The 22,502-nt window shown below is 41.0% G+C and overlaps 1 protein-coding gene and 1 long non-coding RNA gene across 4 annotated transcripts in view; both read right to left on the bottom strand.

Moving 5' to 3' along the window:
* Window positions 1-824: 824 nt before the first annotated feature.
* LOC115143635 (uncharacterized) lies at window positions 825-5,146 on the bottom strand. Its single transcript, XR_003865678.2, has 3 exons — window positions 2,426-5,146; window positions 1,878-1,935; window positions 825-1,721 (listed from the first exon to the last, which is right to left on the bottom strand). It is a non-coding gene; the product is annotated as an uncharacterized LOC115143635 (long non-coding RNA).
* A 5,468-nt stretch (window positions 5,147-10,614) lies between these two features.
* The window catches only part of LOC115142851 (phospholipid transfer protein-like), a 31,443-nt gene continuing 19,555 nt past the window's right edge, over window positions 10,615-22,502 (bottom strand). For 2 of the 3 annotated variants that reach the window (XM_029682646.2, XM_029682648.2), the window contains 12 exons: window positions 20,604-20,759; window positions 20,213-20,276; window positions 19,896-19,959; window positions 19,674-19,765; window positions 19,134-19,310; window positions 18,691-18,750; window positions 18,414-18,578; window positions 17,762-17,829; window positions 17,588-17,630; window positions 11,576-11,639; window positions 11,355-11,431; window positions 10,615-10,999 (listed from right to left, as the gene is read on the bottom strand). In XM_029682646.2, the coding sequence (XP_029538506.1) occupies window positions 10,904-10,999; window positions 11,355-11,431; window positions 11,576-11,639; window positions 17,588-17,630; window positions 17,762-17,829; window positions 18,414-18,578; window positions 18,691-18,750; window positions 19,134-19,310; window positions 19,674-19,765; window positions 19,896-19,959; window positions 20,213-20,276; window positions 20,604-20,759 (1,126 nt within the window). In that variant the 3' untranslated portion in view covers window positions 10,615-10,903. The remainder of the gene's footprint in view (window positions 11,000-11,354; window positions 11,432-11,575; window positions 11,640-17,587; window positions 17,631-17,761; window positions 17,830-18,413; window positions 18,579-18,690; window positions 18,751-19,133; window positions 19,311-19,673; window positions 19,766-19,895; window positions 19,960-20,212; window positions 20,277-20,603; window positions 20,760-22,502) is intronic. The other variant, XM_029682647.2, reaches the window with a different exon arrangement.

Below are 22,502 nucleotides of genomic sequence, written 5' to 3' on the forward strand. Positions count from 1 at the left end.
TTCAAGCAAGCACAGCACAACAAGGTGAGTCCAAAAATGTATTGTATGCTGCTGCATAGATGATGTAATATGCCAGGGAGATATGTATACTGTAGCCAAGCAAGTAATACTAAGTGTATGTTGTGTAGTAAGTTGTTAGTAGCCCATGTGCCTCACCCTAATAATTTTGTCTATTTACTCCTCTTAGTTTTATCTACTGTTCTGACTAGGTGGTGCACATGTAGCTTATAACCTGTTTTAGAGAAACGTAATCATCAAATATTGTAAGAGATGTCATTGTCTGCTTATATGCCCCATTGTATTTATCCTTCGGATCTGACATGGTGTACATGGAGTACACTGTAAGAACGGATCATGTTCTGAATTCTGTCCCTGTAAATTTCAAAAGTGCTAAACAAATATTTATGTTGACTAAGTCTCTCCTAGCTCGCTCATTACTACTATAATTTGCGCATGGCTAAAGAAGCCTATGGCTTGGGTCTCCAAATTTCATCCCTGTAGGTTAAGGCCAACATTTCACGGTGGAAAAGTTGATATGCTTCAGTTTTCTGCCATATGACTAGTTTTACATGCCTCCAGTAATCATAAGGTACAACTAGAATGTAGCCTATTGAGAATGTGTTCAGAATGGATATTAAAGATAGTCATTAAATCATAAGCATAAGCTATTTATTGCTGTTTCAGAACCATGCATTGATTTAAAAACACCTCGCTACGTACACCTCTTGGAAGAGGGAACACAACACCTTTCTACAACTCAACTCCCCGTGGAGTGAAAGATGAATGGGATTGTAGGTGCAGGTAAGGATGACAAAGGCAGAGAATTGACCATTTACTGAGAATTTATTCCTTCACACTGTACATTTTGGGAAAAGGGGCTGGACAGAACCAAAGCAAAGAAAGTAAAAGTTAGAGCCCCCTCTCCTAACTTACCTACCTAACCACTACTTACCTAATATTTTAGCACCACCTGGTGCGCTAACCAAAATACAGGGGGTGGTCCGCCCAGGTCTTACCTAGTGTGCATAGACAGTAAATACTACAGGTTATGTATGCCCGCAGACCTCTTGCCTAAGCACTCCCTAGGTGCCTTCCCCTTCCCGCCCTGGGAACAAAAAGCCTGTCTCTGAACAACAACCAACACAAGACATAACCATCAGCTCCTTCTCAGCAACAACCAACACAGGACATACAAATAAGCTCTCTGTCTGAGCAACAAACACAGAACATAACCATCAGCTCTCTCTCAGCAAAGGAACACTGGCTTTTCTAGCTGGAGAAGGAGTCTGTCATGGGATACAGTTGTATCCTCTGACGAGACGGTGGGGTCAGCTCCAATTAGCAATGGGGCCAACCAATCAACTGCTTGGGGGAATCCAGGAAGCCATTTCCTGAAACATACACATACAAGAAAAACCACAACACAGAAACTGGGGAAAGTAACACAACTTTTCATGATCTGTAGGCATCAAGTGAAAATGTGTTGGGAGAGCCTTTATGGATGAAAGAAAAAGACAAGTGATTTGATGAATTCTGAAAATTGCCACATTCAGTTCTTCAACCCATGGTAATGTTGGAAGATTAGTGTACATAGAATTATAATAGGGAGAATAGTGTACAACTGGTCTATTGCCCGCATGGAACTATGTGACCATGGAATTATGTGATGACAAGGTCAAGTGTTGCGCCATGGTTGGCAGCCGTCGCAGTGGGATGCAAGGCTGCAGAGGAAGAAAAAAAACAGGCAATGTGCTGCTGTTTATGCTGAGTTCAATTAAAGTTCAAGAACAGACTACTGTAAATGGAGGAGTAAAACCCAGCGTTGCCATTTTGGACCTCTTTCATGCCCCATTTGATGGCAACGTTGAGAGCCTTACCTGCATGTGAGTCGGCTCTTACGATGCATTCCCTCCTGACCCTCAAATACTCTGGAACCTAGGACATCAAAGAGAAAAGTCTTACTTCATGTCAGACACACATACAAACCCCACTATGACAATTTACACACAATGGGACGATCCGAAGGGCACCATTCTGTGACGTTCTCCTCATTCCATTGGGCGGCAGGGTAGCCTAGTTGTTAGAGCGTTGGACTAGGAACCGGAAGCTGAGCTGACAAGGTACAAATCTGTCGTTATGCCCCTGAACAGGCAGTTAACCCACTGTTCCTAGGCCATCATTGAAAATAAGAATTTATTCTTAACTGCCTTGCCTAGTTAAATAAAGGTAAAAAATAAAAATAAAAAAAATAAAAAATCCGGTTTGGATGGGAATTTACATAAAAAGCATTGTCATGTGCAACAGCACAATTTCAAGCAATGACAGTCTACCAGAGAGAGATGGAGGGAAAACAAGTAGGATAAAATTAGATGGACAGTAAAATAGAACTAATAGGCGTTAACGTTACAATATATTTTCAAGTCACCTCGCACAGCCGCGATCGGTCGTGTGTTTTCCAGTTGCGCCTTCAAAGTAGAGGTTCTGATCTTCTTTCGGGATCACGGGGAAAACGGCATTTTCTTTGCGACTGAGGCGGAGCATGTTTGTTTACTTTTTGTATTGTCTTCATCAACTGACGCATACACTGCAATGGCCAAATTATCCACCAAGATGCGAAATAATACAAAGTTGGGTCACCAGAAACAAATAGTAAACAACAAACCAGCAACCATCCCAATTTGAGGTGCGGAACCTAACAGTGCGCAATTTGATACGCGCTAGTCGTTACTAGTTACAACAGCCACAAAGCCATAATTATATCTAAACCCCGCCTATTTGTACACTTTCTCTACTTAAAATATATTTTAAGCCTATCGTTAACCACACCGCTAACATTAGTCATAACCCTAAATTAAGACCAACAAACACATTTTTGTTTTCATTGATATAGCCTAGTTTTACTTTGTGGCTGTCGTAACTAGTGACAACCCATCACGAGCTCCAACTAACAAATTATTAACATTGCATGAAATTTTACCCCAAAATGTTTAATTTGGGTTGTGCCTGCTGTTGGTAGCGTCGGGGACTATTGGGGCACCTGAAGCAGATACAATAAAGTTCCTCCCTGGGCTTCAAAAGCAGCCTAACTTCAAACAGTACTCAGGATACCTCAATGTGGCTGACAACAAACCCCCTCACTACTGGTGAGTTGCTAACGTTAGCTGGGGTCATTCCGACAATGCTATGAATTTTCTATCCCCAGGAAATATCACTTCTTACTTAGTGAAAATGTGGATTCCAAAAGACTTTAAATATAAGGTCAGGAGTCCTTTACCTTAAAAACACAAAAATGTGCATCTTAAAGGGATATTTTATGCGTTTTGAAAACATTTTCAGTGGATGTAGGCATTTTTCCCATGGCCCCTGATGTTATTCATCAACTTCCATGAGAAATATAAGCCATTATAATAACATTTTAAATCTTCATTATTTTCTAGTTCTATTTACATTTTCTCTTATCAATAACCCTTTATTCATGATTATTGTATTTTATTTAAGATTTTCGGTGTGTCACTGATAACACTTTTCACCCTGTTAATGTCAGTTTGTTGTAATTCTCAATTTAAAGAAAACAACCCTTTCCTACAATGACATTCAATAAGCTTCATAATTTCTTTGGTGGGAAAACATATAAACACTCAGTTGTATCTATTTTCCCATGTTTTATGTTGTTAGTCTGAGTTCAATCCCTGGCATCTCCACTCCTTTTAGGGGCTCCAGAGTGGCACAGTGGTCTAAGGCACTGCATCTCAGTGCTAGAGGTGTCACTACAGACCCTTGTTCGATTCCAGGCTGTATGGGGAGGCCCATACAGCCTGGAATGGGTTAGGGTTTGGCCGGGGTAGGCCGTCATTGTAAATAATCATTTGTTCTTAACTGATTTGCCTAATAAAATAAAGGTGAAATATATATTTTTTTAAATGTCTCACTCATAAATGTCCTCCCTGTTAGGCAACATTAGTTGTATATAAAATGTACAACATTTCAAAATGTTCAAATATCCTGTTCAAGTTTTCATCATTATGAAGCTCAATCTTACTCACTCACAGAGCTATGGCTAATTTATGCTCAAAAAAATGCAAATTTGTTTTTGCAGAGTTTCACAGAGCAACTATCATCATTACTGCCATTAAGCATGGTGTGTACTTCCAAGAAATGGCTAAATAAAATCAATGATCATTCGGGATACTGTACTGCTGCTGGATCAGCCTACCTGTGCTTGGCAATAATAATGAGTGATTCTTTTGGCGATAACGAATGGTAAATTTGGCTCAAGCGCACTTGGTCAGAAACAATAGATAATTTTTATTTAGACCTTTTTTTGGAAGTACATACCCTGTGTAATGGCAGTAATGACTGTAGTTACTCTGTGAAACTACATATTTTGGTGAGTACCAAATGTATTTTGACATTATAACAATTGCAGATTAATGGGACTTTGAATTGAAGGATTCTGGGCATCAGAGGAGATCTTTTCTCCTGTGTTTGGCGCTGACAGAGATGGACACCACACTTCGCTTTCTTAGGAAACTATGCAGTATTACCCCAGGAAATCTTAAGTCTTATTACATACAGCCGGGGGGAACTATTGGATATAAGAGCAACGTCAACTTACCAACATTACGACCAGGAATACGACTTTCCCGAAGCGGATCCTCTGTTTGGACCACCACCCAAGACAATGGATCGGATCCCAGTAGGCGACCCAAAACAGCGGTGTCGCAGAAGGGGCAGACGGAGCGGTCTTCTGGTCAGGCTCCGTAGACGGGCAAATCGTGCACCGCTCCCGAGCATGCTACTCGCCAATGTCCAGTCTCTTGACAACAAGGTAGACGAAATCCGAGCAAGGGTTGCCTTCCAGAGAGACATCAGAGACTGTAACGTTCTCTGTTTCACGGAAACATGGCTCACTCGAGACACGCTATCAGAGTCGGTACAGCCACCTGGTTTCTTCACGCATCGCGCCGACAGAAACAAGCATCTCTCTGGTAAGAAGAAGGGCGGGGGTGTATGCCTTATGATTAACGAGACGTGGTGTGATCATAACAACATACAGGAACTCAAGTCCTTTTGTTCACCTGACTTAGAATTCCTTACAATTAAATGTCGACCGCATTATCTACCAAGATAATTATCTTCGATCATAATCACAGTCGTATATATTCCCCCCCCCACCCCCCCAAGCAGACACATCGACGGCCCTGAAAGAACTTCATTTGACTCAATGTAAACTGGAAACCACATATCCTGTAGCTGGAGATTTTAACAAGGCTAATCTGAAAACAAGGCTCCCTAAACTTTACCAGCATATTGATTGCGCGACCCGGGCTGGCAAAACCCTGGATCATTGTTATTCTAACTTCCGCAACGCACATAAAGCCCTCCCCTGCCCTCCTTTCGGAAAATCTGAACACAACTCCATTTAGTTTCTCCCAGCCTATAGACAGAAACTAAAACAGTAAGCACCCATGCTCAGGTCTGTTCAACGCTGGTCCGACCAATCGGATTCCACACTTCAAGATTGCTTCGATCACGTGGACTGGGATATGTTCCGCATAGCGTCGAACAGCAACATTGATGAATACGCTGATTCGGTGAGCGAGTTTATTAGCAAGTGCATTGGTGATGTTGTACCCACAGCGTCTATTAAAACCTTCCCCAACCAGAAACCGTGGATTGAGGGCAGCATTCGCAAACCACTGCTTTTAATCAGGGCAAGGTGACCGGAAACATTACTGAATACGAACAGTGTAGCTATTTTCTCCGCAAGGCAATCAAACAAGCTAAGCGTCAATATGGAGACAAAGTGGATTCGCAATTCGACAGCTCAGACACGAGAGGTATGTGGCAGGATCTACAGTCAATCACGGACTACAAAAGAAAACCAGCCCCGTCGCGGACCACAATGTCTTGCTCCCAAACAAACTAAACAACTTCTTTGCTCGCTTTGAGGACGATACAGTGCCACTGACACTGCCCACTACCAAAACCTGCTGGCTCTCCTTCACTGCAGCCAACGTGAGTAAAACATTTAAACGTGTTAACCCTCACAAGGCTGCAGGCCCAGACGGCATCTCTAGCCGCGTCCTCAGAGCATGCGCAGACCAGCTGGCTGGTGTGTTTACAGACATATTCAATCAATCCTTATCCCAGTCTGCTGTTCCCACATTCTTCAAGAGGGCCACCATTGTTCCTGTTCCCAAGAAAGCTAAGGTAACTGAGCTAAATGACTACCGGACCATATCACCTCCACCCTACCTGACACCCTAGACCCACTCCAATTTGCTTACCGCCCCAATAGTTCCACAGACGATGCAATCGCAATCACACTGCCCTAACCCATCTGGACAAGAGGAATACCTATGTAAGAATGCTGTTCATCGACTACAGCTCAGCATTTAACACCATAGTACCCTCCAAACTCGTCATTAAGCTCGAGACCCCGGGTCTCGACCCCGCCCTGTTCAACTGGGTCCTGGACTTCCTGACGGGTTGCCCCCAGGTGGTGAGGGTAGATAACATCTCTACCCCGCTGATCGTCAACACTGAGGCCCCACAAGGGTGCGTTCTCAGGCCTCTCCTGTACTCCCTGTTCACCCATGACTGCGTGGCCATGCCTGCCTCCAACTCAATCATCAAGTTTGCAGACAACACTACAGTGGTAGGCTTGATTACCAACAACGATGAGACGGCCTACAGGGAGGAGGTGAGGGCACTTGGAGTGTGGTGTCAGGAAAATAACCTCACACTCAATGTCAACAAAACAAAAGAGATGATCGTGGACTTCAGGTAACTGCAGAGGGAGCACCCCCCTATCCACATCGACGGGACAGTAGTGGAGAAGGTGGAAAGTTTTAAGTTCCTCGGCGTACACAAACTGAAATGGTTCACCCACACAGACAGCGTGGTGAAGAAGGCGCAGCAGTGCCTCTTCAACCTCAGGAGGCTGAAGAAATTTGGCTTGTCACCGAAAACATTCACAAACTTTTACAGATGCACAAACGAGAGCATCCTTTCGAGCTGTATCACCGCCTGGTACGGCAACTGCTCCGCCCTCAACCATAAGGCTCTCCAGAGGATAGTGAGGTCTGCCTGCCCTCCAGGACACCTACACCACCCGATGTCACAGGAAGGCCAAAAAGATAATCAAGGATAACAACCACCCAAGCCACAGCCTGCTCACCCCGCTATCATCCAGAAGGTGAGGTCAGTACAGGTGCATCAAAGCTGGAACCGAGAGACTGAAAAACAGCTTCTATCACAAGGCCATCAGACTGTTAAAGAGCCATCACTAACATTGATTGGCTGCTGCCAAATCTCTAGCCACTTTATTAATAAAAAATTGGATGTAATAAATGTATCACTAGTCACTTTAAACAATGCCACTTTATATAATGTTTACATACCCTACATTACTCATCTCATATGTATATACTGTACTCTATACCATCTACTGCATCTTGCCTATGCCGCACGGCCATCGTCTTCCATATATTTATATGTACATATTTTTATTCATGGCTTTACACGTGTGTGCGTATAAGGTAGTTGTTGTGAAATTGTTAGATTACTTGTTAGATATTACTGCACGGTCGGAACTAGAAGCGTAAGCATTTCACTACACTCACATTAACATCTGCTAACCATGTGGTTGTGACCAATAACATTTGATTTGATTTGAAGCGTTTCGTTAGCCTGATCCCAGATCTGTTTATGCCATTTTGTCAACCATAGGAGTTGGCTGTCTGTACTGCACCAACTGATCTGGGACCAGGGATAGTGTTTTGTTGTCCTAGCCTTGGAGTTTTGTATGGTGTCTGCTTTGGGTGTTTGATCATGCTGTGATAAGACATGCTGCTGTACCCTGCCAGATGAAATTCAGGTATAAAGGCCATTGTGTGATTAGATATTTGTAGATGGGAGAAATACGATCAAGATTTTTCATTCACCATCGCATTGATTTCAGCTTCTTGCATTTGTTCATTGTATGTATTCAGTGTTCGATGGTACACAAGGCAATTGTGTGGTTCATCCACTATGGGGTGAATCCTAACTTGCTCTTAAGTAAAAAATGTTGTTCGTCTCCCATTGACATCAATGCATAACTACGTGGAAATTCAACTTAAGTGGAAGTTAGGATTTGGCCTTAAGTAATTGCCTTAAATAGCATTCTATGTACTCAAAGGGATCTGTTCACTGTCAGAAATTGTGTTTTGAGACTGAACAAATGCTTCTAGATGTACAGTAATTAAATTATATAATAATAAACTGCAGTTATGTGCCTCATCACAGAAATTAATACATGGAACCACTTTGATAAAAAGGGAATGTGTCAATGCTTCAGCTGTTTTCACATTGATTCTGTCATGATTTTATAATAAAACTGTTCTTTACCAATAATTCAGGTGAGTGATTTGTCAGAGATTACAAGAAAATGTTGTTTTTGTCTGCTTATGAATTTTGGGATTGATTTATTAAACACGTCATACTGAATGTTGTTCGGTTAGGCCCTAGTTACACATGTAAGGAAAGCCTTTCAATCATTGAATAGTCTTTGCAGGTATGAAGCCATATTTACAAAATTACATTTTTTTTGTTAACATTCCTTAAACATTTCATTTCTCATATAGTACATTTTACTTCTCACCAGCTAGCTCTCCATTTGACTAATGGTAAAGTAAAGAAGCAATTTTTTTTGTAGAAACACATTTTAAATTCGTTTTAAGTTTAGCATATATTATACATTATACAATGCATTGTCATTTTTAAAAGGATGGTGGAGAAAACACAATTAATTCCTGACATTAGCATGGGCATTGACATGACCATGGGCAATTCTTATGACACGAGGTCAGGTATTGTTTTGAGTAGTACACTCACATACAGTATGTGCCCTTCTGAGGCAAGAATGTTGATGATTTATCTCTATAGACTATTAAAAAATTAGGCAACTATGAAAGTATCTTTAAAGCACTTTTCAAAATAGCAATAAATAGGAAAAAAATACTAAAGTTGTGGTATTATTATGGTGATCTTTCTACATAAGCATGATTTGTATTGTCCATTTCGCTCTCATATACAGTGCCTTGCGAAAGTATTCGGCCCCCTTGAACTTTGCGACCTTTTGCCACATTTCAGGCTTCAAACATAAAGATATAAAACTGTATTTTTTTGTGAAGAATCAACAACAAGTGGGGCACAATCATGAAGTGGAACGACATTTATTGGATATTACAAACTTTTTTAACAATTCAAAAACTGAAAAATTGGGCGTGCAAAATTATTCAGCCCCCTTAAGTTAATACTTTGTAGCGCCACCTTTTGCTGCGATTACAGCTGTAAGTCGCTTGGGGTATGTCTCTATCAGTTTTGCACATCGAGAGACTGAACTTTTTTCTCATTCCTCCTTGCAAAACAGCTCGAGCTCAGTGAGGTTGGATGGAGAGCATTTGTGAACAGCAGTTTTCAGTTCTTTCCACAGATTCTCGATTGGATTCAGGTCTGGACTTTGACTTGGCCATTCTAACACCTGGATATGTTTATTTTTGAACCATTCCATTGTATATTTTGCTTTATGTTTTGGATCATTGTCTTGTTGGAAGACAAATCTCCGTCCCAGTCTCAGGTCTTTTGCAGACTCCATCAGGTTTTCTTCCAGAATGGTCCTGTATTTGGCTCCATCCATCTTCCCATAAATTTTAACATTCTTCCTGTTCCTGCTGAAGAAAAGCAGGCCCAAACCATGATGCTGCCACCACCATGTTTGACAGTGGGGATGGTGTGTTCAGGGTGATGAGCTGTGTTGCTTTTACGCCAAACATAACGTTTTGCATTGTTGCCAAAAATGTTGGTTTCATCTGACCAGAGCACCTTCTTCCACATGTTTGGTGTGTCTCCCAGGTGGCTTGTGGCAAACTTTAAACAACACTTTTTATGGATATCTTTAAGAAATGGCTTTCTTCTTGCCACTCTTCCATAAAGGCCAGATTTGTGCAATATACGACTGATTGTTGTCCTATGGACAGAGTCTCCCACCTCAGCTGTAGATCTCTGCAGTTCATCCAGAGTGATCATGGGCCTCTTGGCTGCATCTCTGATCAGTCTTCTCCTTGTATGAGCTGAAAGTTTAGAGGGACGGCCAGGTCTTGGTAGATTTGCAGTGGTCTGATACTCCTTCCATTTCAATATTATCGCTTGCACAGTGCTCCTTGGGATGTTTAAAGCTTGGGAAATCTTTTTGTATACAAATCCGGCTTTAAACATCTTCACAACAGTATCTCGGACCTGCCTGGTGTGTTCCTTGTTCTTCATGATGCTCTCTGCGCTTTTAACGGACCTCTGAGACTATCACAGTGCAGGTGCATTTATACGGAGACTTGATTACACACAGGTGGATTGTATTTATCATCATTAGTCATTTAGGTCAACATTGGATCATTCAGAGATCCTCACTGAACTTCTGGAGAGAGTTTGCTGCACTGAAAGTAAAGGGGCTGAATAATTTTGCACGCCCAATTTTTCAGTTTTTGATTTGTTAAAAAAGTTTGAAATATTCAATAAATGTCATTCCACTTCATGATTGTGTCCCACTTGTTGTTGATTCTTCACAAAAAATACAGTTTTATATCTTTATGTTTGAAGCCTGAAATGTGGCAAAAGGTCGCAAAGTTCAAGGGGGCCGAATACTTTCGCAAGGCACTGTATATTGGACAGATTGCAGCCTAGCTTATTATTTTTGGATTCTTAAAAGATTTTGAATCCGCATGGTTTGGTGAAATTGTTACAGTAGAGTCTGCTCCATGTTGTAGATAAGGCATGTGCCCTTGAGGACATAGAAACACAGGATTGGATGGGTGTTTATCTAAGATATCTATCCTTGGTTATTGCTGGTGGATAATTCTCTTTAGATGGCATTCTCGGCGTCAGCCTGGATTTTCCTCTCGATCATCTCCCTTAGGCCCTTGCTGAAATGTAGGTTTGCCCCAATGATGAGGTAACCCTGAAAGGTCAAGTGAAAGGTGAGAGATGCTGATTTAGCTGCGGTTCATCAACAGGGCCACATTCAGAAGGCAAACGTTATGTAACGTACTGCATAGAAATAAGACTAGAGCTGAAGTGATTAATTTTTCAATATGGCATAGAGGTGTTCTACATAATATTTCTATCTGAACATTCCTCAATGTTGTGCCCTGCTGATTGGCCAAGATGTCAAGATGATGTTGTAGGAGGTTATGATTGTCATTAATAATTTTGGACAATTGCCACTCAGATAATACTGAACAAGCTAGAATTGGATTAGTATATCAAATGTGTTGTTCTCGCATAGTAGAAGTAACAGAAGCCTTGAGACTTACGTTATGATACTCCACCACTTCCTCTATGAAGTCCATACCATCTGCAAGAGGGATAGCGACGCCTCTCTTGGTCCAGTCTGAAATTGAATTACGGATGAAGGATTAAAAATACAAGGTCAACAATTTTGAAAAAATATGTTTTTGTTATCTGAGTTACATGTTTTATGTACATTGAGTATTTATTGTGGGGTTAAACTGGTCTGCTTTAAAATGATACTCACTATTGATTATGGGTACTATTGAGATCTGCAACATAGTCTTGAGGGGGACTTGTAAGGGAATAAGCTATAGAGACAGAACAAAGAGACATTTTTATTTATTTAAATAGGCAAGCCAGTTAAGAACAAATTCTTATTTACAGTGACGGCCTACCCAGGCCAACCCCTAACCCGGACAACGCTGGGCCAATTGTGCGCCGCCCTATTGGACTCCCAATCACGGCCGTTTGTAATACAGCCTGGAAACGAACCAGGTTCTGTAGTGATGCCTCTAGCACTGAGATGCAGTGCCTTAGACCACTGCGCCACTCGGGAGCCCATACCTGTAAAATATTACTGTAAGGTTTAATGGTAGGGGAGACTGTGGATGGTTCTCTCACAGGTTGGTTGTCAAACGTGTATTTTTAGATTAGGTCATACACCTGGTCAATTCATGTCTTCATCACAAAGATGAGGGGAATTTTTAAACTGTTTTTCAAAGGTGAAATTAAAAAGGTCTTTGTTAATGTAATAACATATGTTTACAGGACTTCAGAGAGATGTTGAACCCATAGCTATACATACAGTGCCTTGCAAAAGTATTCACCCCCTTGGTATTTTTCCTATTTTGTTGCATTACAACCTGTAATTTAAATGGATTTTTATTTGTATTTCATGTAATGGACATACACAAAATAGTCAAAATTGGTGAAGTGAAATGAAAATAAATTACTTGTTTCAAAAAAATAAACGAAAAAGTTGTGTGTGCATATGTATTCACCCCCTGTGCTATGAAGCCCCTAAATAAGATTTGGTGCAACCAATTACCTTCAGAAGTCACAATTAGTTAAATAAAGTGCACCTGTGTGCAATCTAAGTGTCACAAGATCTGTCACATGATCTCAGTATATATACACCTGTTCTGAAAGGCCCCAGAGTCTGCAACACCACTAAGCAAGCGGCACCACCAAGCAAGCGGCACCACCAAGCAAGCGGCACCACCAAGCAAGCGACCACCAAGCAAGCGGCACAATGAAGACCAAGGAGCTCTCCAAACAGGTCAGGGACAAAGTTGAGGAGAAGTACAGATCAGGGTTAGGTTATAAAAAAAATATCAGAAACTTTGAACATCCCATGGAGCACCATTAAATCCATTATTAAAAAATTGAAAGAATATGGCACCACAACAAACCTGCAAAGAGGGCTGCTCACCAAAACTCACAGACCAGGCAAGGAGGGCATTAATCAGAGAGGCAGCAAAGACACCAAAGATAACCCTGAAGGAGCTGCTCCACAGCGGAGGATGGAGTATCTGTCCATAGGACCACTTTAAGCCGTACACTCCACATAGCTGGGCTTTATGAAAGAGTGGTCAGAAAAAAAGCCATTGCTTAATGAAAAAAATAAGCTAACACATTTGGTGTTCATCAAAAGGCATGTGAGAGATCCCCCAAACATATGGAAGAAGGTATTCTGGTCAGATAAGACTACAATTGAGCTTTTTGGCCATCAAGGAAAATGCTATGTCTGGTGCAAACCCAACACCTCTCATCACCCTGAGAACACCACAGTGAAGCATGGTGGTGGTAGCATCACGCTGTGGGGATGTTTTTCCATCTGCGGGGACTGGGAAACTGATCAGAGTTGAATGAATGATGGATGGTGCTAAATACAGGGAAATTCTTGAGGGAAACCTGTTTCAGTCTTCCAGAGATTTGAGACTGGGATGGGAGGTTCACCTTCCAGCAGGACAATTACCCTAAACATACTGCTAAAGCAAGAGTTGTGTGATTTAAGGGGAAACATTTAAATGTATTGGAATGGCCTAGTCAATGCCCAGACCTCAATCCAATTGAGAATCTGTGGTATGACTTAAAGATTGCTGTACACCAGTGGAACCCATCCGACTTGAAGGAGCTGGATCAGCTTTGCCTTGAATAATGGGCAAATATCCCAGTGGCTAGATGTGCCAAACTTATAGAGACATACCCCAAGAGACTTGCAGCTGTAAATGCTGCAAAAGGTGACTCTACAAGGTTTTGACTTTTTTTGGGGGGGGGTGGGGGGTGAATAGTTATGCATGCTCAAATGTGAAGTTTATTTGTCTTATTTCTTGTATGTTTCACTTTTTATTTTGCATCTTCAAGGTGGTAGGCATGTTGTGTAAATCAAATTATACAAACCCCCCAAAAATCTATTTTAATTCCAGGTTGTAAGGCAACAAAATAAGAAAAATGCCAAGGGGGGTGAATACTTTTTCGCAAGCCACTGTATGTTACAGAGATCAATAGAACACAGACCGTGGGGTAAAGTGCAACGACGGTGTCATTGGCGGCCATTAAAATAATCTGATCTAAACCAAGTGGATATTCGTAAAATACGTCATAATTTATGTGTTCTAACAGGCCCACAATGTCATTACTAAAATCCTATTTGGATATATTTGGCAGTTTTCACTGCATAATATTTAGAAGGTGTCCTTTTCAGAATTAGAAAACAAATCTAAATGCTAACTCCAGTTCAATTAAACTGATAGCATAGCTAGCGACTTAGAGTAGTGAGTTCAAACATTTTCTCGTACTAGTCCCCGTGGGAAACAAACCCACAACTCTGGCATTGCAAGCGCCATTATCTACCAACTGAGCCACACGGGACCAACGTGTTGGGGTTGATAACTATTCAAGGATATACTCGGATTTGTACCACAATATTGTGTGAAATAAACAAACAATAGCCTAAATGTAGACACATTTTTATGGGCAGCAATGAAAAGTTTCTGAATCTTTCTCCCACGGGCTGCCCACAGGGGGATGTATGTGTGGCATTTCCATTGTTTTGGTCAAATTCCATTTACCACATCACCCATAGACATAGTTACACAGTAAATCAAGGAGAGTTGACATCACAGGGTAAATACATGTAGAGTTCAATTGACTACTGGAGTTATCTTAACCCTCAACAGAGTGATATGCTGCCTGGAGTTAATGTTGATACATGGAGTTGATTGGGACTGAGTACTTTTAACTCCATTAAGAGTAACCAGATACAGCAAAGATTGGGGATAAATGAAGACTCAGGCTGTTTACCATTGTTTACTACTATCTGTTTACTTAAGGGTTGGCTCTCCCATATACACCAATGTGATAGCAGCTGAGTCTGGGCTACTTAGTTCTGACTTTCATTGAAACAGAAAAATGAAGGAGTGTCATTGTCATATTTCCCAGCATGCTCTGTTGCAGGGTGATTTCTAGAATTGTTTGTTTCAATATCTGTGTTTTCACAGATAGAAAAATATCTTATGCTACACATTGATATGTAACATACATTTTCCTAAACTCTAATCTCTAAGTGGTTGGCTTTATTGACTCGGTTAATGACAAAGCAGTGGTGGGAAAAGTACCCAAATGTCATACTTGAGTAAAAGTGAAGATACCTTAATAGAAAATGACTCAAGTAAAAGTGAAATTAAAAGTAAAATACTACTTGAGTAAAAGTGAAAGTATTTGTTTTTAAATATACTGAAGTATGCTGTTTTGTTTATTCCATGTGTAACTCTGTTGTTGTATGTGTCGAATTGCTACGCTTTATCTTGGCCAGGTCGCAGTTGCAAATGAGAACTTGTTCTCAACTAGCCTACCTGGTTAAATAAAGGTTAAATAAATAAAAAATTAAAAAATAAAAAGTAAATGTAATTGATAAAATGTACTTAAGTATCAAAAGAAAGTATAAAAAAAAAAAAATCCTTATATGAAGCAAACCAGACGGCACGATTTTACTTGTTTTTTAAATTTACGGATAGCCAGGGGCACACTCCAACACACAGACATAATTTACAAATGAACCATTTGTGTTTAGTGAATCTGCCAGATCAGGTAGTAGGGATGACCAGGGGTGTTCTCTTAATAAGTGTGAGGTGAATAGGACCATTTTCCTGTCCTAGTAAGCATTCAAAATGTAACAAGTACTTTCGGGTGGCAGGGAAAATGTATGGAGTAAAAAGTACATGATTTTCTTCTGGAATGTAGTGATTGTAAAGTACTTAGACAAAAAAATTACTAAAGTAAAAATACTTTAAAGTACTACTTAAGTACTTTACACCACTGCTGACAATTTTAAGTTTTATAAACCAGTTGGGAAAACACTCCCTTTGATATAGAGACTGTTCTCTCTTTTGACGAACATATCAAGACTGTTTCAAGGACAGCTTTTTCCATCTACGTAACATTGCAAAAATCAGAAGCTTTCTGTCCAAAAATTATGCAGAAAAATGTATCCATGCTTTTGTTACTTCTAGGTTAGACTACTGCAATGCTCTACTTTCCAGCTACCCGGATAAAGCACTAAATAAACTTCAGTTAGTGCTAAATACAACTGCTAGAATCCTGACTAGAACCAAACAATTTGATCATATTACTCCAGTGCTAGCCTCCCTACACTGGCTTCCTGTCAAGGCAAGGGCTGATTTCAAGGTTTTACTGCTAACCTACAAAGCATTACATGGGCTTGCTCCTACCTATCTCCCTGATTTGGTCCTGCCGTACATACCTACACGTACACTGCGGTCACAAGACGCAGGCCTCCTAATTGTCCCTAGAATTTCTAAGCAAACAGCTGGAGGCAGGGCTTTCTCCTATAGAGCTCCATTTTTATGGAATGGTCTGCCTACCCACGTGAGAGACGCAAACTCGGTCTCAACCTTTAAGTCTTTACTGAAGACTCATCTCTTCAGTGGGTCATATGATTGAGTGTAGTCTGGCCCAGGAGTGTGAAGGTGAACGGAAAGGCTCTGGAGCAACGAACCACCCTTGCTGTCTCAGCCTGGCCGGTTCCCCTCTTTCCACTGGGATTCTCTGCCTCTAACCCTATTATAGGGGCTGAGTCACTGGCTTACTGGGGCTCTTTCATGCTGTCCCTAGGAGGGGAGTGAGTGGGTTGAGTCACTGATGTGATTTTCCTGTCTGGGTTGGCGCCCCCCCCCCTTGGGTTGTGCCGTGGCGGAGATCTTTGTGGGCTATACTTGGCCTTGTCTCAGGATGGTAAGTTGGTGGTTGAAGATATCCCTCTAGTGGTGTGGGGGCTGTGCTTTGGTAAAGTGGGTGGGGTTATATCCTTCCTGTTTGGCCCTGTCCATGGGTATCATCGGATGGGGCCACAGTGTCTCCTGACCCCTCCTGTCTCAGCCTCTAGTATTTATGCTGCAGTAGTTTATGTGTCGGGGGGCTAGGGTCAGTTTGTTATATCTGGAGTACTTCTCCTGTCTTATCCGGTGTCCTGTGTGAATTTAAGTATGCTCTCTCTAATTCTCTCTTTCTCTCTTTCTTTCTCTCTCTCGGAGGACCTGAGCCCTAGGACCATGCCTCAGGACTACCTGACATGATGACTCCTTGCTGTCCCCAGTCCACCTGGCCATCCTGCTGCTCCAGTTTCATCTGTTCTGCCTGCGGCTATGGAATCCTGACCTGTTCACCGGACGTGCTACCTGTCCCAGACCTATTATTTGACCATGCTGGTCATTTATGAACAGCATATTTTCTATATTTTCTATTTTCTATGAACATTTCAACATGTTCTGTTATAATCTCCACCCGGCACAGCCAGAAGAGGACTGGCCACCCCTCATAGCCTGGTTCCTCTCTAGGTTTCTTCTTAGGTTTTGGCCTTTCTAGGGAGTTTTTCCTAGCCAACGTGCTTCAACACCTGCATTGCTTGCCGTTTGGGGTTTTAGGCTGGGTTTCTGTACAACACTTTGAGATATCAGCTGATGTACGAAGGGCTATATAAATACATTTGATTTGATTTGATTTGTTGTAGTTTATGAGTCCAGCGCAGTGGAACAACCTCATTCTACCAGTCAGGGCTTCTATTCTTCTATTCTGCTGGATCCATTTCTGATGCGTTGACCACTGAGTGAAGCAAGGAGTATAACATAACTGTTGAGGTCAGTAAAGTTCCTATTTAATGTACAGCCATCCTATGGATTCCGGAGGAGAAGACAACCATGCAGCAGAGAGAGAGAGAGAGAGTGCAGAATCTTACCGCCAGTGATTCCAAAGCAGACTGGTTGGAGTAGATTTTAAACCTGTCAATAACAACAGAATACACTTAATGAATTTGCCTGTGATGCTACTGTGATATTGTGTGTGTATGTTTTGAGGTGTGTTTGTATGTGTATGTATGAGTGCGTGCGTGTGCGAGTACATGCATGCCTACCTCCTCAAGTCTGCGTGAACAGCCAGTCTCTTGCCCTTCATGGACACCTTGGCATTGAATTTGGCCTCCTGCAAGGAACAGAAAGATAAACTTTATCAGTGTGCTGGTCTCTACACTTTTCCTTCCTGCTTACCTTGAGGAAATCACTGATCTGACATGGTTAAACTAGTGAGAGCAATGGGTGGAAACCACATTTTCACCCATCCTCTGACTTACAGATCAGTGATTACCTCAGTGAAAGGAAGAAAGCTTTTTTTTGTGAACAATCTTTTTTATTTGATCATGTCAAAGGCAATACAATCGCTAAAAAACAATACCATTTTCCCATCTTTTTAACAACACCCATACCAAACATACCCCTGGCGGCCCCAACCTCAGTCAACACAATATAAAGGAGCAAAAACATATACAGATCAAATATAAACAACAAACACTCAAATGAAATTAAAAAGTACACACAATGAGACCGTTTATCAATATATCCAATATATAGGAAGAATGCATTTGAAACAATATGTATCCTTCCTTTCTCAGCTCCTACAGAGCCAATCCTTAGCCTAACTATCAACTATTCTCATGGGTGTTCTTTTTTGATAAATATCAGTAGCTATTAAATGTAGAACATGAGAAGACAAGACGTCTTCTTTCTCACCATGGTCATGCTGCTGAGCTGAACAGGCGCCTTGCCGGGCGGTAGCACCATCACCGTGACGATGGCAGTGATTGCCACGGTGACCCCGGAGGTCTTGACGGTTGTCTTGGGGGCAGAGTTCAACTCCAGTTGCAGGGAGATAGGGTATTCCACCAGGGCTGGGTTCTGAGAGAGACGCACACACACAGGAGTGGGTGAGTGGAATGCAAAAGTGGAATTCAATGTCTTGACCCTATTTGTGGGGGCATCAGGTCACAATCCCGACATACATACTCACAATCATCATAATGATGCCAAAATATGTTGTCCTAAGGAGCATCTCCAGATCCTTTGGCATCTGAAAACATATAGTATTCAATTGCTTGTATTAGAAATTACTATATTCATGTCATACTAATACTAGAACAATATTGGTATGCTGTGAAAAAAAGAACAACTCAGAAATTGTATCTGATTTAAGTATGCAGACTCCTTTTTCACTAGTATGTATCTTCAGCCTAATGATTGGGCAGATCACCTCATTATGTAAAGAGGTGCAGAACCAAGCATGTCTCAGCTGCTTATTAAAATCTGTGTCAACATGTTTGGTAGCACCTCTGATGCAGACACCAATTCTTAAAGGCTATAACAGACAATATGGAATCATTTACACCTCGGAGCTAAGAATTACTTGCGTCATGTCATGTGTAGGCTAAAATGGGACTCAGGCCTCATACTTACGTGCTCGTTGGCGATATTCATTTGGAATATGCCAGCTTTATAATAGGAGTACAACCCACTGTCAAAGAAGTACTCGGACAGAGCCAGGTACACCATGCGGTCGTACTCTCTCACAATTGGGTTGATGGCAGAGTTCACCAAGGTGTTGCTCTCGTTCCCGAGCTCAAAGAACATGCCCTGTGTGACACAGTAAAGAGCGAGGAAGATACAATACTGTAGAGATGAGAGTGAGATACAAAAATAAGTAACACTTTATTTTAGGCGTAACTACATAAAGGCTTCATAAAACAATCATCATCTATAAGCAGTTTGATTATGTCAACAACTGCATGTTGATATTTGCAGTTTGAGTGACATTACTGTGACTTAACAAAAAATATCAACTCACTGTTGTATGTAGTGAATGCATAATGTATGGTTCTGGATGTGTTATGAAGTGCTTATGTATGTAGCTTTCAAATAATATGTTACCCAAACATACATACATAATATACACACGGCATGAGACTAATGCACAGCAAGCTAGACTATCTCACTCACCCTGAAATCCATGTCAAGGCTCCTTGAAGTCACCACGGGGTCACGGAGGAGGGAGTAGTCGATCCCCACATAGTTGTCTACTTCTGTTCGCACTGGATGTGTCCAAATGAAAACAAATACAATTATATTTTCTGTGTGGAAAACTTATGGTCAGAAAAGTTTTTTTTTTTTGTTTTGTTATATAACCAATCTCTCAAGGCATTTTCCAATGAACTATCTTACCTGGAATTGTCTCCAACAAAGTGTTGATTAGAACCAAACCAGCGTGGTTCATGACAGGGCAGATCTATGAAAAGAACAGACAAATGTTAAAGGAACTGTCCAGTGCCCCATATTTCAATGAAATATAGCCTATAATTAATTACAATATGAGTGAAATAGACGTTCTTCCAAAAATTATAATTCAGTATGTTAAAAAGTAGCTTTTATGTCTACCCCTACTTGCCCTGTTCATTCAGAGCAGAATGGTGTGGGCTTAACACAGATATGTTGTAAGTGTAACCAGTGTTCTAGAATGAAATGAACTGATCTGCCAGCACCTGCTGGTTCAGAAGGAAGCGCATTCCAGTAGTCAAAAAAGTCGCCAGGAAGTCATACACCCTCCTGCAAAGGAGTAAACCAGAGTTGTAAATTATTGAATTTCACCCACTCATGTTAAAAAAATCCAAAAGCTGAAAAATGCTCCAATATTGCTTTTAGACACATTATACTGAAATTAGTCTCCATTGCACACAGATTTAACATTTTAAAAAACTCTTTGTCAAGGGAGACCTGACTCAGGATCAGTTTTGTTTTTAAATCATAATGAATAAGATTATTAATAGACAGGGAGGATCTTAGATCAGTACACCTACTCTGAGACGCTTGATACGTGGTCCCTGGACAAGAAAGCAGCTCAAGCATTTTAAAAAGAATATCAACAGGATTTACCCCAAGGTGCCAGTGAACTTAATTTTCATTTTGGCGATGGAGGCATCGCAGGTGATGTTGGAGATCTTGAGGCGTCCCAACTCATCTCTGGTCGTGTGCAGGACAGTGTGGATGTTCACACCTTCTGCAGAGGCATTGATGGTACCGGTGTCATAGCTTTGAGACCACAGAAAATAAATATTTTCAGACCAGCATCATACATACTCATCAACGTCCTAATCTCAACCATATAAAGTAGCATCAGAAGGTTTGAACTTCCAATACACTCTCGTTGGACATCATCTTTGAAGTTAGATGTCATCAATCTAGCGTACCACTGCATGACTGGACTCCTCAAGGCTCTACAAGATACCATTGTGAGTATTTAAACACAGGCATTATTTAGCATACAAACATATTATTTTCTTGATACATTTTATTTGATTTATTTCACCTTTATTTAACCAGATAAGTCAATTGAGAACCAATTCTCAATTAAATTAACGACATAGCCAACAGGCATAACATTGCAACAGTGAACAGGACAACACACAATACGACAAAAAATAAAATACACTATACAGAAATATTCACAATGGGTTAGGGCAGAAAAGTCCAAGGAAACACAGCAGACTTCATAATCAGCAGGTACGTTGATCAGATAGCAGCTCAGTTCATGTTTTTGAAGAAGTGTGATGGGACGAATGTGTCAAATTTTAAGATCTTTTGCAGCCCGTTCCAATCGTTGGAGGCGGAAAACTGAAATGAATGGCGGCCAAAGGAAGTGCACACTTTGGGAAGTGACCAGTGTGATACAGTGCCTTTGGAAAGTTTTCATACCCCCTGACTTATTCCACATTTTGTTATGTTACAGCCTGAATTCAAATGGATTAAATTGTAGGTTTTTTTCTCACTCATTTACACATAACACCCCATAATGAGAAAGTGAAAACATACAGAAGTATCTAATTTACATAAGTATTCACACCCCTGAGTCAATACTTTGTTGAAGCACCGATGGCAGTGATTAGTCTTTCTGTGTAAGTCTCTAAGAGCTTTCCACACCTGGATTGTGCAACATTTGCCCATTATTCTTTTCACAACTCTTCAAGCTCTGTCAAATTGGTTGTTGATCATTGCTAGACAACCATTTTCAGGTCTTGCCATAGATTTTCAAGTATATTTAAGTTTTTTTTAAACTAACTCAGCCACATACACTGTCTTCTTGGTAAGCAACTTAAGTGTAGGTTTGGCCTTGTGTTTTAGGTTATTGTCCTGCTGAAAGATTAATTTATCTCCAAGTGTCTAGTGGAAAGCAGACTGATCCAGGTTTTTGCATGAAAATATGGAGAGTGGTACACAGTGACATGTTGTATTGGATTTGCCCCAAACATAACACTTTGTATTTAGGACAAAAAGTGAATTGCTTTGCCACATTTTTTGCAGTATTACTTAAGTGACTTGTTGCAAACAGGATGCATTTGGAATATTTGTATGCTGTACAGGCTTCCTTCTTTTCACTGTGCCAATTAGGTTAGTATTGTGGAGTAACTACAATGTTGTTGATCCATCCTTAGTTTTCTCCTATCACAGCCATTGGTCTCATGGTGAAATACCTAAGTGGTTTCCTTCCTCTACGGCAACTGAGTTAGGCAGAAAACCTGTATCTTTGTACTAACTAGGTGTATTGACACGCCATACAAAGTGTAATTAATAACTTCACCATGCTCAAAGGGATATTCAATGTTTCCTTTTATTTTTATTTTTACCCATCTACCAATAGGTGCCCTTTTTTTGTGAGGCTTTGAAAAACCTCCCTGCTCTTTGTGGTTGAATCTATGTTTGAAATTACCTGCTCGACTGAGGGACCTTACAGATATAGTATGTGATGGATACAGAGATGAGGTAGTCATTAAAATA

Source organism: Oncorhynchus nerka, unplaced genomic scaffold (assembly GCF_034236695.1).
Source record: "Oncorhynchus nerka isolate Pitt River unplaced genomic scaffold, Oner_Uvic_2.0 unplaced_scaffold_36___fragment_2___debris, whole genome shotgun sequence".
NCBI classification, from domain to species: Eukaryota; Metazoa; Chordata; class Actinopteri; order Salmoniformes; family Salmonidae; genus Oncorhynchus; species Oncorhynchus nerka.